Consider the following 14,526-nt stretch of genomic DNA (forward strand, 5'->3'; position numbering starts at 1 on the left):
GTTAGGGCGGCTAGGAGCTGGAACCAACTTCCAAGGGAAGTGGTGCTGGCCCCTACCCTGGGGGTCTTTAAGAAGAGGCTGGATGCCTACCTGGCTGGACTCATTTGAGTCCCGTTTCTCTTTTTGGGGTTTTTTGTTGTTCTCCCGCCCTGGCGGGGGGTCGGGCTAGAAGATCTACTAGGTCCCTTCCGACCCTTAATCTATGAATCTAAGGAGAGAACTTAATGCCTGACTGCGCTGGGCTCTGTTCCGAGGCAGCCAGCCAGCCAGACGGGTTTGAGCAACCTCTGCCGGACATCGCACTGTTCGTGCTCAGGAAGGCTACATGCAGCAGAGCCCTGTTGCCTTGCATGCCCTGCACAAGGAGTGAGGGGCAGCCTGGGGAAGCGGCAGCATGTGGCACAAAGTAAACCCCACTGGGAAAGTGGAAATGAGTTGGAAAAACCCAGTAGCCCCTTGAAAGGGCTTCCTGACAGCCAATAAAAGCAGGATGCTGGGAACTGATTTTTTTTCCCTTGTTGCTCTTTGCCTCTGGAGCAGTGGTAGTTCATAAAACGGGTGATATGAAAGGCCCTTTAAGACCTGCAAGTTCAGTGCCTGGACAGGCAGCCACTTAGCACTCCTTCTGTTTGGGAACAAAGCCTACTTCTGCACCATCTGGCTTATCCCCCTTGGGGACTCGGGGTTCTTCCAGTTTCCTCTCTCCAAGAAGAGCTGGTGCCAGGAAGGTAAGGCCACACGGCCTACATGTTTCTCAGTTGTAGAGGACCGCTGTTTTGGAGACATCTCTCCGTTTTGCAAATCACACAGCTGGAAGACTTCAGAAAAGACCGAAGAAGAAAGTGGCTTGAATTGGGAGACTCGGCAGGTTCCCCTCTGCCTGTGATGAGGGGCCAAGTAATGATGGATTACAACTGGCTTTCTGTATTGGTTAGCAGGTTGTCATTGAGATTAAAGTGCAGCTTGTTACAGCATTGGAATAAATGTATGCAGTATTACCTGCTAATCATTTCAGGGCAATTGCCAAGGGTCCTTGACTATTGTGAATCTTAGAAGGGTAATGTTCTGAATTTCATTAAACATTTTGAGTCTAATCACCATGGCTTGTTTGACAGACATGCCCGTTCCCTTTGCAAATGCTGCATTTGTACAAGGCGAGATGCATAGTGCTTCCTGAAAATGGCTGTTTATCTTGGGGCTTTGCCTCATTCTTCTAGTTGTGTGAGAACAGTTGCGTTATCAGCAAGCCAGGAATTGCTGCTGTCTGGGTATCCAGGGGGAGAGCTTCTCACCAAGGAACTACTGGAGCGGGGACTCTGCATGGATAATGCAATACAGTCAAGACTATTTTTTACTTAAATGGAGACCGTCTTGCTCTGTGACTGTGCAATTACGGTTATCAGAGCTGACTTGCCTGAGTGTCTGTGTGTTGATATGCAAATACCTCCTGTGCACTAGCGATGAACAAAAGAGACTTTCCACAAGAAATCAAAAAGTGTTTACATTCAAGGCTGTTACTCAGAACTGCTGAATGTGACCATCTCAGTAAACGTGGCCAGCAACTGCATGTGCTGCTACAGCAAATTCTTTGCACCAGGCTATCCCCAGGAAGCCAAATGCAGCATCTGAGCTGTGGAACGTGGCTAGTTTTTGTGGCCAGACCCCTCCTTGCTCAGGTGCAGGAAAGGAAAAGGGAAGGATATGAACTGCTACACATGTGCCAGGTAGCTGGGGTGCCAGGTGGGGCAGCCTGGTTGAACTGGCTCTGCCAATAGAACTAAAGCAGCTTAAGCCCCCATGTATGAGTGCAGGTTTATTCATATAAAACAAGTCTAGCTCATTTTGCATCCCCAGCTTGAAATAAGCCAAGCTGCTCTAAGGCATGTGGATCAGGGCAAAGCAGCATCTGCCTTTGAACTCCTGCTGGCATTGTGGCTACTAAAAGGCCACCCTCTTCACTCACCATGTGGCTGCTATAACTCGTGCTGTGCAAACCAAGCCCAGGAGGTCAGAGCTGAGAGCAGAACTGGGGTTGCAGGCAGGCATGTGGTTTCTTTCAAGCAGCTGATCACAGGCAGCTGAGTGGCTTTGGGGTACATCCCACTGGCAAAATGCATGTCTTGCTCTATGTGCCCATGTCTTTTGGTCTTTGTTTTAGGGGCGGCGATGTGTTCTGAAAGACTGCTGCAAAATCCTAGACAACACTGTGCTACCCCCTGAGACGGTGGTGCCACCTTTCACGGTCTTCTCAGGCTGCCCAGGTACGCTCCACTTCATGTTATTTTGCCAATACAATTAGCTGGTTTATATGCTGACTTCAAGGCGCAGATTGGCATGGAGAAGGCTGCTGTTTGCACTGCACTCCAACATTTTAAGGAGCAGCCCTGGCTCCTGTGGCTTGCTGCCTCAGGTACCACTGGGACTTGTAGTTTGGTTTGGGGGAACAACTGAACTGATGTGTGTGCAGTGCTCTCGGTCTGTGTCTGCTGGGACTGTTCTGCCGCATGGGATCCCTTTCAGTTGGGCTGTTCAGCATCCTGGACTCGGCAGGCAGCTGTGCCCTGGCACATAGAGCACTCTCGTCTCCAGTGTACTCTGGATTTTTAGAGCTGCAAGGAGGGTTGCTAGGTTGCTGGGCGCGGGCTGCATAGTTGGTGCACAGCCATTCCTGTCAGGGTGAGCCTGTGGACTTGGAAGGGGAGTGGGACTTGCCGCTCAGGGCACTTGCAAGCCATCTGATAGAGCCGTTGGTCTTCCAGGGTTAGATGGACCAGCAGTTCATCAGGGTTGGAGTGTTGGTCTAATCCTGAGTGAAAGAAGGGTTTGCTTTGCTTATGCTGCCTCAGGAGCACAAAGGCACAGCGGCTACTGCCTGTGTTTACCCTGGTACCGTGTCCTTCTGTCTACACCCTAAGTCTGCATGGTCTAGAGCTGCTCATCTGTGCTGCAGGAGGTCTCCATAAACCAGTTGCACTTGTGCCTGGCCTCTCCAGCAGTGCTGTGATACTGCAACTTCTGTTCCCTTGTCAGCTTTCTCCTGAGGGAGGGAGAGCAACCGAGACCCCTGCTTCTCTGGGCTAAGTGCCTGCTGTTACAGGCCCTAGCTGGGGGTGACGGCCTGACACCCATCTAACAATATGGGAGGGGAATCTGTGCCACCGAACTGATTTACGTGAGTGAGAATTCCCCATCAGCTCATTCAGTTTTGCTGTTGACCTTGCAAGTAGATGCTAGCAGAGCAGCGAGTGGAACGCTGCATGACACCTCCATCTCAGCGCCTTCCGCAAGAACCCTCATCCTTTCACTCTGCTTGGTTTTTCAGGGCTCTTCTCTGGAGAACTCCCAGAATGCACCCAGGAGCTCATGATTGATGTTACAAAGAGCTATTACCAGAAGTTCTTGCCACTTACTCAGGTCTAGTAGCCTATTTACCACATTTCCCAGCAGTAAAAACCCTAGAGAGCACTTAGGGGGACGGAAGAGATGGTGTTCAGTGAGCCAAAGGCAGAACCTCTGCTATTGAGAACAGGGCTACAGGCCTAGCAAGCAGTCCCTTGTGAAAAGTCGCTGTGTCACGTTGTCTAAACTTTGTGTGTTCATTCAAATGTATTCATTCCACACTGTCCAAATGGTGCCATTAAATGTTCTGGGACTTGGGGGGCTGTTACAGCTCCCTGCAGATCAGCACAGCCTGCTGTAGTGAAGCAGCGAGGTAAAAATAACTTCCAGCCAAAGCAAATTGTGCACGTCTGTTTTCAGTCCACAAGCCCGTGGGCATGTCCACGTGGCAGCTAGAAACAACCTCCGTCCTAGAGCTGAAGTGCCACATGGCCAGTTAGAGGGGACTCTGCCCCCAGGGCAGTGTTACTAAGCTGCTAACATGTAGTTTGAAGTGGATGCCCTCCTCTCTCATCTCCCTGTTGACCCACTGTTCTTCCTGTCTCTTCTTCACTAGGAGTAGGATATCCTTTACCTCCTTTAGATGGCTTCAGAGCTTTCTGTAGACTTGCTTCCCTGTTTCCTTCCCCCATGGGCCCGTGGGCAGAGACTGCCTGAAGGGGCACTTGTCACCTCTTATTCTGTGTATAGATGTCTTCCTCATATGCCATCTCCTGTGGGGCTTCTGAGGCTAGGCTAGGTTAGGTTATCTATAGCAGGCACCTGTGCTTTCACCTGAGCATCACAAGCCTTTGAAGGAGGCAGGTGGAATCATGTGGAGAGAGTGGATTAAAACCAGCAGTGGCCAAGCACACTTGTGTGCTGGCAGAGTCCACTGAAGCTTCCCCTGGTGCTCTAGAGCCCTAAAATATGTTTCAGATGCAGCTGATGCACCAAGACCTGTTCCCGTTGTGTCGGCTGTTGAGTCACCTCCCACCCAGAGGTCATGCCCCTGCCAAGAATGCGCTACCCGCTCCAAGCAGATTGCATTGAAGCTTGAGGTCCCTTCCTTACTCCGTGTCATGTTTAGAAGTGGGACTTCTGCATGTTGTGCTCTGACTGGGGAGCCGGGGTGCAGATGAGTAGCATAGCAGGCATATGGCTGACACTATCAGGGAACAGGCCTCCAGCTGTTCTCTAGCATGTAGGGCTCAGATACACATTAACTAGCTACTAGCTATACAAATACTGAAGTGTGTAGTAATGACTGTTAATCTGATGTAAAGCTGCTGTCGGCTTTGTTTGTATTTTTACTGTACATAAATTAAAAGCCTCTTACATGGGTCAAATGACTTGAAAGTTGGCACTTTCCAAATCCAAAGCCTCCGAAAGTAGAGCATGGTTCCTGTGGTGGACATGGGCATGTTTTCCCATTCTTCTTGTTCAGTGAAAGGCTTCCATGATATTTCCAAGCATTTAGCATCAGTACATAAAAAAGCAAAGCTCTTCTGTCTCCAGAAGCAGAATCCCCCGTGCCTGGCATCCAGTTGACCTACATGCTGGGTCACAGGAAAACACAATTCCAGGACTGTGGGCAGGAAACTGCTGTGCTGTGCTGTGCTGTGCTGTGCGCAAGCTCTCCTCTCCCCCACCTTTATGGGGAACGGCCACCATAAATGCCATCAGCCCTAAGTGGGTGGAGCGTGGCATTGGGCAAACAGTTGCACAAAGGCAAAAACCTGCCACCTTTGTCAGGTAGTGATTATTAATCCCCTGTCCTGGCCCAAAGAGGTGTCTTAAAGCAAATCCGAGTTCCCTGAACCACGTAGGTTTGACTTTACATTAGGGCGCAAGTGACAGGGTCGGAGTATTGGAATACATTGGCTTTTCTAGCACTATGTGTCCGTGCCAGGTCTCAAACAGACCTCAAGTCTGATGTCAGTTCTTGGTTTAAGCCTGGTTCCAGTGTGGCCATTTTAACACTCCCTCCTATGCTGGCCTCTGCTTAAGGAATCCTGTCAGACTAGGTCTGGAGTCAAAAGTAGATGAGAGCTTCAGCAGCTTTACTGTGCAATTCTCCTCTGTTCCCTGAGTGTCCTTGTGTGGGCTCAGTGTGATGGAAGTGTGCCTTGGCCAGGGCCTGCTCCTTTTTTCCCCTGAGCAGAGCTAGTACCAAGTCACAGCTGTTCCTTGCACATGTACCGAGGACACAGTGTCCTACTGCCTTTCTGCTGAAAGGATTAGTTCCTCCCCTGCTCTCTCTAATGCCCTGTCTGAGGAGACCCAGTGGCTGCAGACTGGGTTGCAGGAGGCTTCCCAAGATCACACACCTGGGCAGGTAGGCTATTGAGAGTGCCTGCCAATTAAATGTTGAGCAGCTGCAGAAGCATCTTGAGTCGCCTTGCAAAGTTGCATCTGTGCTATCAGCACTCTCCAACCCTCCGAGGTAGCTCTCCATGAGCAAGAGGCGACAGCAGGAGGGGCCCATCTGTGCTGTGTCACCATGGTGTCACTTCACTTTCAACCCCACGTAGCACCTTTCACAAGGATGGCTTAGCTAGTGACTGCATTGGAGCAACCTGGGGTCAGGGGGAGGGAGGCAGAACAAGCACAGGGTGACCCATTGGCAAGCGGGAGCTGTGGCTGTGGGGGTACCTGGGGATCACAGCCAGTAGCTGTTTCGATGAGCTACAGGGACTGCCGTGGGCACCTGAACAGAGCTGTGTGGAGCTGCAGTGTGTGGGCACAGCCGGCCAGCTGGGGCTCACACTTGCAGGGCTATTTCTGTGCTTCTCGGTACGGGCACAGAGCCAGCACACCTCTGCCTCCAGTGAAATCTGTTTTGTTGTCTTTAAGGTGGCCTCGGCCAGGGTCTGAGCCCGAGTCAGCTGCGAAGACCTCTCACCCAACACTTAAAATCCCTTAGTTTGGCCATTTTAACCTGCATCCTTCGAAGTGTGGCTGTCCCGGGCTCGTCTCCACATCTCTGCCTGCTGGCTGGGATGACAGCATGTCGCTGGGTCGCTGCCTGCCTCACCAGCCCTTGGGAAGTGGTAGTTTCCTGACATCCACATTTAGTCTCTCATGGTTCAAAGAGGTTTTGCTGCCTAGATCCGGAGCACAAGGTGGAGCTGGCTGGCTTTGAGCACGAGGAGGACTGTGCTGTGCTGGGCACGGGGTAGGGGGACTCTAGTTCCTTGAAGCCGATGAGTTTTTAAACCACAGTAAGCCCTCCTGCCCCTGTCGCTCCATGGGCTAGAACAGCCCAGCCCTGTTGCAGATGGGAGAGGGCTGCTGGCTGCATCCTGCCATGCTGGCGGGGAACCATTAACATGATAAGCAGCACTTGGGACCACAACCAAGCATGGGCTTTAGGAAGCTGCCTCTCCCAGCTGCTGTGACCAGGGTCCCCCACAGGCCCCAACGGTTGATTTCCTTTCATTTTACTAATTCCGGCTCTGTGCTGCGTGTAACTGCTGGCTGTTTGCAGGGCCACGTGGAGCACGGGAAGGGATCGGGATCCCAGGAATATTGCTGGGAGTTATCTCTGCTTTGTCAGGAGCAGAGCTCTCCAGTACAGGCCAGTGTAGCAGTTCACCACTGGTGCAATGGCAGTGCCCTGCAGGCCCTGCTGCCTGCCCCCCACCCCACCTCTTGTGTGAGCCCTGAACTTTCAAGCCCCTTCTAGAAAGATCAGCAGCTCTAGCACAAGCTATCAGCTAGCTGCGGTGTGGCTAAACTGAGCTGTGTGTCTTGGGGTAGGCTCAGCTAGCTGCATGCCCAGGTGCAGAACATGCTGGCTTGAACTGCTCTGTCCCCTTCGTGCTGCTGGGAATGAACAAGACGGGCTTAATGTGGAGAGCAAAGCCTGCAAGGCCTGTTTGTAAACTAACCTGGCAGGCAGAGCTGGTGCTGGGACCCGCCACCTCTATTTAAAGTTCATGCGGGGAGTTCCCGGGAGCAGAATTCCCAGGAAGCCAGGGGCTAGGCAGGGGCGCGGGGGTGTCACCACCTGTCCCAGCCCTGCCCAACAGGCCTGCTTCCTCGCTGTGACTGGGGAGAGAAGAGCCCCGTTCCCTTAGTATGGATGCTGGAGCACAAGTGTCCCCTTCAGCCTGCTGCAGCAAGCAGGCCTCTGGGCCTGGTACCCACAGCTACGGGGCACTAAGAAGGGCATGGTATCAGCCTCCAGCCAGGCCATGCAAAGACCAGCTGATAGGTGTTGGAAGCCACCCAGCTCAGGGCACACATGCCCGTGATGAAAGCAGAGGCTTGCTGAGTCTGCCTCCAGGATGTTCAGGCAGCGTCTATCCTCTACCCCCAACACTGGGTCAAGCAGGGCGAGACTGCATGGTGACACTGGACAGCAGAATAAAATGGGCCAGTCTGATGCACATGGTACAAAAGAACATGACTGTTAAACTGTCCTAATGGCCGGGACCCTTCCTACCCAGAGCGCCTGCAGCATCGGTTCCCATCACCGTGCTGGGTCCTGAATTAAGTGAACGACACGGAAACACCATCCATGCTCCAGTCCATGAGGGAGACCCCTGATACAACACGACGAAGCACACGTGGCCAGTGAGAGCAATGGGACCAGATCCCCATTCAGTCCACATCTGCTGCAGCACTCAGCCACAGAACACCACAAGAAACTGGGGGGTCGGGGGGGTGAATCTCCAGCATGTTGGGTGCTCTGCTGCAGCTGCCCATGGGTGCACGCTCATGCTGGGCAGAGCTGGGGTACTTATCCCTCAGCACAACATACATTTGCTGTGGGGCAAGCGTGTGCATCTGGGCAGGCCCTACGGAGCAGCTGACACACACTCTTGATGGCACACTTAGAAGGCACACTTGCTGCCCTTGCGGGGATGTGTTCACGCTTCTGTATCCAAAGGCTCTGGCTAAGATTACGTGTGGCTTTCCCAGGAGAGTCGCCCTCCAAAGGTGCAGCAGCATACGGCACTCCCCCTAGGGTAACCATTCGGCACCTACCGTCCCTGTGGATATAACCTGTCCCCCAGCTCCCAGATCAGGCGTGACACTTGTACCCAGCACCATGGGCACATCCAGTGCTGCCTCGAGCAATCCTGTATGTTCTGAGTAATGTGGCACCTGTGTTCTCACCTATGTATTCTCTTCATCCAGAGCCGTGTGCATGCCGGCAGCATTTGTGTACATGCCTGTGTGCTTTCCCAAACGTTGCCTGGAACACAAATAAACTGGTCAGATGAGAACTCCTCTGAAGGGCTGGCTGCTGTGTTCTCAGAAAACCCATCCAAGCCCCCGACACTCGCGCACAGCCATGCTCGCTCTGCCAGTGGGATCAGTGCATTTGTTCCACCAGAAGGCAGCGTAGCTTTGCACCTTGGAGACAAACCACAGTGCATGTGTATATATGCATGGGTACAGACTAACCAAAGTGTGTGCATGCATGTGTGTACATGCATGCTCCACCGGGCCTCTTGCAGCCATCACCAAGCAGGCAAGGGCCTAGATCTAGCGTATGCTGCCCTGTGCAAGCTGTTGAGACCCAGGAGAGCTCTGGTCCACAGCCCAGGCCTGATGTGAGCTCCCAGCAGGGCAGAGGCAGGTGGCAGTCCCTGCTGTGTCTTGCTGACCTCAGCCAGCTCCATTCCTTCCCTGTTTGCTGGAGGCCAAAGCAGCAGCTTCCTTCTGGGGAGGAATGGGACCCGCGTGACTTGTCTCAGGTGCCCTGGGATAGCATGAGCTGCTGGGCCTGTGCTTCCTTCCTGAAATGGCCGTAGCCCAGACTGGCCTGCATCTGAGGCCAGTCAACAGGTTTGGGAGATGTTCAGCCACAGCAGAAGGACACAAAGAGGGGCGCTTTGTGCCCGAAAGCTTGGGGAGCTTCTCCCCAGCTGTAGCACAGCATCCGATGCAGCAAGACGGCTGTCTATGAAAGCTCACCCCTCTCTGAATGAGTTAGAGTCCCAGGTACCACCGTGCCCTACCTTCTGCCTGACTTCAGACTCTCCCAACCCCACTGTAAGTCCAGTGAAAGCGATCCCAAAGCCCTGGCCTCTGGACTGCCACAGCTGCTCCTCTCCAGCCCCACGGAGCCAGCCAGTCATTCCCATCCAGGCTGCCCTGCAAATAGGAAATGCAGAGGAGCGGGAGGGCAGACACCTGGGGGAGCACAGTCGCCTGATCTGGGCAGATTCTGCCCGTCATAGCCCTGGCATTTGCCTGTACTGGGGGGTTGTGCACACGCAGCAGGGTGCTCCACCTGGGAACGGGAGTGTCCAGTGGGGAGGGAGCTGGGTGCCAGACCTCTGTCAGTAGGTCACTAAGCTCGTTAGGAGATTTTGCTCCTCGGCTGCCAGGCTGGTGCCCCCACTGCTGCGGTGGGGAATGGAGAGCACAGGCTGTGAGGGGAGTTCCCATCCAGCACAGGGCAGCAGGATCCCATAACGATGCCTTCACGCTCTGTGCCCACTGTTCCCATGTGACCTCCCTTTGTGCTTTGTCCCGGGGCTGCCATGCGGTGCCGAAGCCAGGCCGCTGCATTCATGCGAGCACTGCTTGCTTCTCACGCCCCGAGAGCGCCCGCAGAGGTAAACAGTGCTCAGCCACCAATCACACACCCTCCGGCTCCAGGGAGCCGGATAAGACAGGACATGTGGGCGAAGGGCAGGGATGTCCATGCCCAGGGCAAATGCAGAAGGGTTTCTTTGTTGGTCTCCCTGGCTGCAGGACTTTCACAGTCCCTGCAGCTGTGCCCGGTGTTGGTGTCCCCAGTGCAGGGGCCAGCATCCTTCCCCGCCATGGGAGCATGCTAGCGGCAGCTTCTCACCCGTGTTCCCACCAGTGCTGCCCAATGGCGCTGGGCTCCGATGCACCCAGGCAGGCCTGGTGCTGTCACGGGGCCACAACACGCTCCTCCTTGGGCCCCATGTCATGAGGAAGCAGAAGGCTCGGCCAGGCCTGGCTGCTCTGCAGGGTCTGGTCTCACGTTATCGGCAACAGGGTGCCTGGCCCATCCAGGAGAGACCCATTCGCCCCTTGTTGCTCCAGCCCAGCCTGTGGCAGATGCAGCCTCATGGACGTGGCTCCCCACAAGAGCCAGCCTCCCGACAGGAGGGAGCAGGGGGAGCTCCGGAGACAAGCACCCAACACACACTCAGCAGACACATTCCTCCAATCTGGACACGCCGAGTGTGCATCCCCTTCCCTGCTGGAGCCGTCCATCCCTGGGGCTCGGGGCCAGGACTCCCACTGCACATGCTCCGGGACAGGGCAGCGAACCCACCTGCATGGCAGACAATTCCTCCCTTGCTTTGCAGTGCTGCCGTCAGGATGCCTGACTGCCCCTTGGGCTGTCACTAGACACATTGGCCTGGGCTTGTTTCCGTGAAGTGGAGGTCTCTGAGCTTTCTGTGCCTATCTGGGGTCTGGCCCCTGAGTCATGTCAGCTCTGGGAGTGATGTCTGCTGCCAGACTATCAAGTTTCTGAGTAATGATGACTATGTTTCCGCTCTGTGATGCATTTGTTTTGACTTCAACAGAAAGGCCCCTGGATGAAGCACCTAAACATTTCCAGTATGATAACTTCTGCCCTCATTATTCAATGTGTCAATATTGGTGCGATATTAGAAGCTGAAATTAAACCCTGTTGGGTTCATGTATTTGCACTGCATGGTCCTTTCTGCATTTGCTTTTCGGGGGCAGAAAGGCACAAAGTTGGCAGGAAAAACAAGTTGGGAGGAGCCCGGAGTTGTGGGAACACCGGGGAGATGCCAACGGGATGGAGGCTGCCCTGGGCAGAGGCAGCAAACGGGGCACGACCGTCTTGCCTGCCCTGTCCCTGGCTCTGTCTGTGCGGTGCAGCCCTGGCACCAATCACCGAGAGGTTGTGGAGCCTCTTGGACAGGAGGTTTTCCAGAGCAGGTTGCACACACGCAGGGCTGGGGCAGTTTAGACAGGGCTGGTGCTGTCTGGAGCAGGACTCGGGGGTGGCCCCGCTGCCTCTGCGGGACAGCCTCTGAGGAAAGGCCCTGTCCCAAGTCCGGGGCCCTACGTGTGCCCCATGCTCCAGCTCCAAGTGGCGCTGTCTCCCTCCCGGACAGCCTCCATGAACCCCTGCCCAGAAACCAAAGCTGCAAGGTCTCCTCAGGCCTCCTAAGCTGCTCAGGAGGAACTGAGGTCTCCAACACCAGCTGGGAGCAGAGGAGAGACATTAACATGCATGCGCCTCCTTTACCAAAAATAATCCGGCTTGCCCTGGGCACATCACGGACGCAGCAGCCGCTCATCCACGAGACATTCACCTCATCAGGGCTCAGCATCTCCTGTGGGTGCCTGAGCAGGACAGGAGGCACCCCTGGGCAGCCCGCAGGGGGTCAGACACATCCCTCCCTAAAGCACCCTGCACTGCCAGGCGCTGCAGCTCCTGGCATGTGGGGCCCGGCGTTCAGAGTTGAACCAGGGCTGCAGCACGAGTCGTTGCCGACATGGCCTCTGATGCTCTGTGAAGCGCTGGCTGGTACCGGGGGGGTTTAGCTACATCACGCTCCAGGCAGACGGCTCAGGCTCAGTGCTGGGGGGTGGGAAGAGGCAGAACAGAGACAGGTGAAACCCGAGCTCCGGTGGGAATCCATATGGATGGGGCAGCCCCTGCCTGGGGGATTATCTGTACCTGCGGGAAGGACACAGGAGCCACCTGCATGTTCCCAGGGCCTCAGCTCCTTCCTGGCAGAGATGGGCTGCAGGGAGTCAGCCGGGAGCGGCAGCTGAAGCAGGGGAAGAAAGATGCAGTCCAGGCAGCGCTGCGTGTTTTCTTAAACACGCCTGTTCCTTCTGCGAGGGGGCACCCAGCACAGACCGCTTATCTACAGACCATCACTCCTTTCCCATGGCCAGACATCAAAGCAATGGACAGGCCTCAGCTCTTCCTCTTACAAACACTGGTGGGTAGCAGCACTGCAGCCGTTTGGGGGAATTTTGGGTGCCATGGGAGTGCGTCAAAAGCCACTTCACGGCAAACAGAGGGAGAAACAGCACGACCTGCACAGCAGGACATGTCAGAGCAAACTGCAGGGCACATGCAGATGCCCTCACCAGGGCCTGCGTTGGGCAAGACGGCTCTCCTTTGAAGTTGAACTTGGCAAAACTGGGAAGGGCAGGGTCCAGCCCCAAAGGGATCACTCTTGCTCCGTGCTGGGGAGCAGCAGAGGGACGAGGAAGGCGTAGGGGCACCTCTCCCTTGTCTCAGGCTCCTTTAATCCATCTCTAAGACCTCCGCAATGAGCTCTGCTGGGAGTTGCATGGGCAACAGCAGGGCAGCAAACAAGCTGCTGTTTTAATTGCCCGCAGTAAAAACACTGGTGAAAATGACCATGAATGCCCATATTGTGAAATGCCGCATGCTAGAGCTTCCCACACCTATTCTGTACACAGTCCCGAGCAGGAGCTTGAGTCCATTAGTCTTTGTCGCTCAAGGAGCACACACAATAAAAGTCCAAGATAAACACACATGCTTCAAGATGCAGCGCTGAACCATCCTGCAAGGTCCCTCTCAGCTGAACGGCTCTATAACAGGCCCCCAAGTCCGGCTGTCCATAGCCAGAGGACAGTGCTTGCCCCCATCTCCGTCCTGGCATGGGGGTCCCACGTCAAGCCACATACAGCATGCAGGAGCAACAGCAGGAATATTGCCAGCATCCTGCGCACCTCCCAAAAGCACGTTCAATGATAGTCTAAGCCCCCCTGGCCCAGCACGCAGCTTCGCGATGCAGTGCAGCAAAGCCCAGGCAGGGGCTCCCAGGATCACACCTCGTGTTTCAATACCACTAACAGTAATTTGCTGGCTGGCAGGTTTTGGAAACCCTGTATCCTCGCGGGGTCGAACCCAGCCAACATCCCGAGACCCACCAGTGCATGCACAACCAACATAAGCAGCGGGGCTGCTCTCCTCGCCCTTGTGCAATGGGGCTGTGCACCCCGCCATCACCCGCTGCACTGCAGGACCTGCTGCCGCTTCCTACACGCAGCCCAGATCATGGGATCCCAGGAGAGCTGGGCTGCAGGGTCCTCCTGAGGTCACAGCTAGTCCAGCCTCTTGCTCGAGAGATCACTCCTGACTACACCATCTCAGCCACGTGTCTGTCTAACCTGCTTCTTTCCCCCGGGAGATGGGAGCCTGGCCTGGGCTGCCTGAAGCAGCAACAGCAGAGCAGGCTTGTCTCGTAAAGCCTAGGAGTTGCAAACGCCTGCTGTGTTTGCCGCAGGTTGAGGGAAGGAGGCTCCACAGCCCTGTGCTGAAAGGCCTAGTGCACCTCCGGGGTGTGACGGGTTTACAGAGGCAGAAACCAGGCCGGCAGGTCCATCACTGGCTTTCAAGTGCCCGGGGCCTGGGTGGACGATGCTGCCACACCTGAGACTCTCTGAAACGAGGCCACCTGGAAATGGGCCCTGGCGGCTGAATGACAGTTTTCATTGCCCCTTCATGGCCCAGCGCTGGGCCATAAAGCACATGGGAATGCTTGTTGCTGTTTTTTTCCCAGTAACGAAAGTCCCTCTGCCCAGATGCTGCTCTCCCGCTGCCAACACTCAGTGCAAACAGGTGGCCTGCCCTGGAAAAACCAACAAACCACTCACAGCAGCCATCCCTGGTTGGGCTGTACCCACACGCACACTTTCATCTCGTCTCCCCGTTGGCAGAGATAAGGGGTTTCTGAGGAATGAAAACAGCAGTGATGAGAGGAGGCTGGACCTGGGGCTCCCAGACAACACAGGCCTCCGGCAGGGCCTGGGGGAACTGATGCTCGCCCGACGGAGAGCAGACCAACGCCAACCACAGGTGCAGATGGCCGAGGGGCCAGGAACTGCCCAGACCCTGGCACCTGGGGTCAGGGAGCAGGTGCCCTCCTGTGTACATGCCTGGGGGGGGGTAGCTTGCACTGTCCTGGTGCCCATGGGGGCAGGTGAGGCTGAGGGGGCCGGAGAGCCAGGCCCTTGGGGACTCCGGGGTCGTGGAAACCAGCGACCCGGTTCCCAGGACTCCTCAGTCCCTATTGCTCAAACACAGCTGGTGGGCGATGCAGCCCAGCTCCTCTTCCCCTGCCTTCACCAGCTGATTCTGCCATGCCGGCAGCCTTGCCATTCGTCTCCACATGCTAAGGCCAC

The 14,526-nt window shown here is 55.3% G+C and overlaps 1 protein-coding gene across 1 annotated transcript in view; it reads left to right on the plus strand.

Annotated features, from left to right (window-relative positions):
* DCTN5 (dynactin subunit 5) overlaps positions 1 to 7,768 on the plus strand; it is a 12,226-nt gene extending 4,458 nt beyond the window's left edge. The window contains exons 5-7 of the mRNA XM_019512792.1: positions 2,159 to 2,261; positions 3,323 to 3,414; positions 6,235 to 7,768. Coding sequence (XP_019368337.1) covers positions 2,159 to 2,261; positions 3,323 to 3,414; positions 6,235 to 6,255 — 216 coding nt within the window. The 3' untranslated portion in view covers positions 6,256 to 7,768. The remainder of the gene's footprint in view (positions 1 to 2,158; positions 2,262 to 3,322; positions 3,415 to 6,234) is intronic.
* Positions 7,769 to 14,526: the final 6,758 nt, after the last annotated feature.

The sequence above is a fragment of the Gavialis gangeticus genome, unplaced genomic scaffold, assembly GCF_001723915.1.
Source record: "Gavialis gangeticus isolate Ggan-Ray unplaced genomic scaffold, GavGan_comp1, whole genome shotgun sequence".
NCBI lineage: Eukaryota > Metazoa > Chordata > Crocodylia > Gavialidae > Gavialis > Gavialis gangeticus.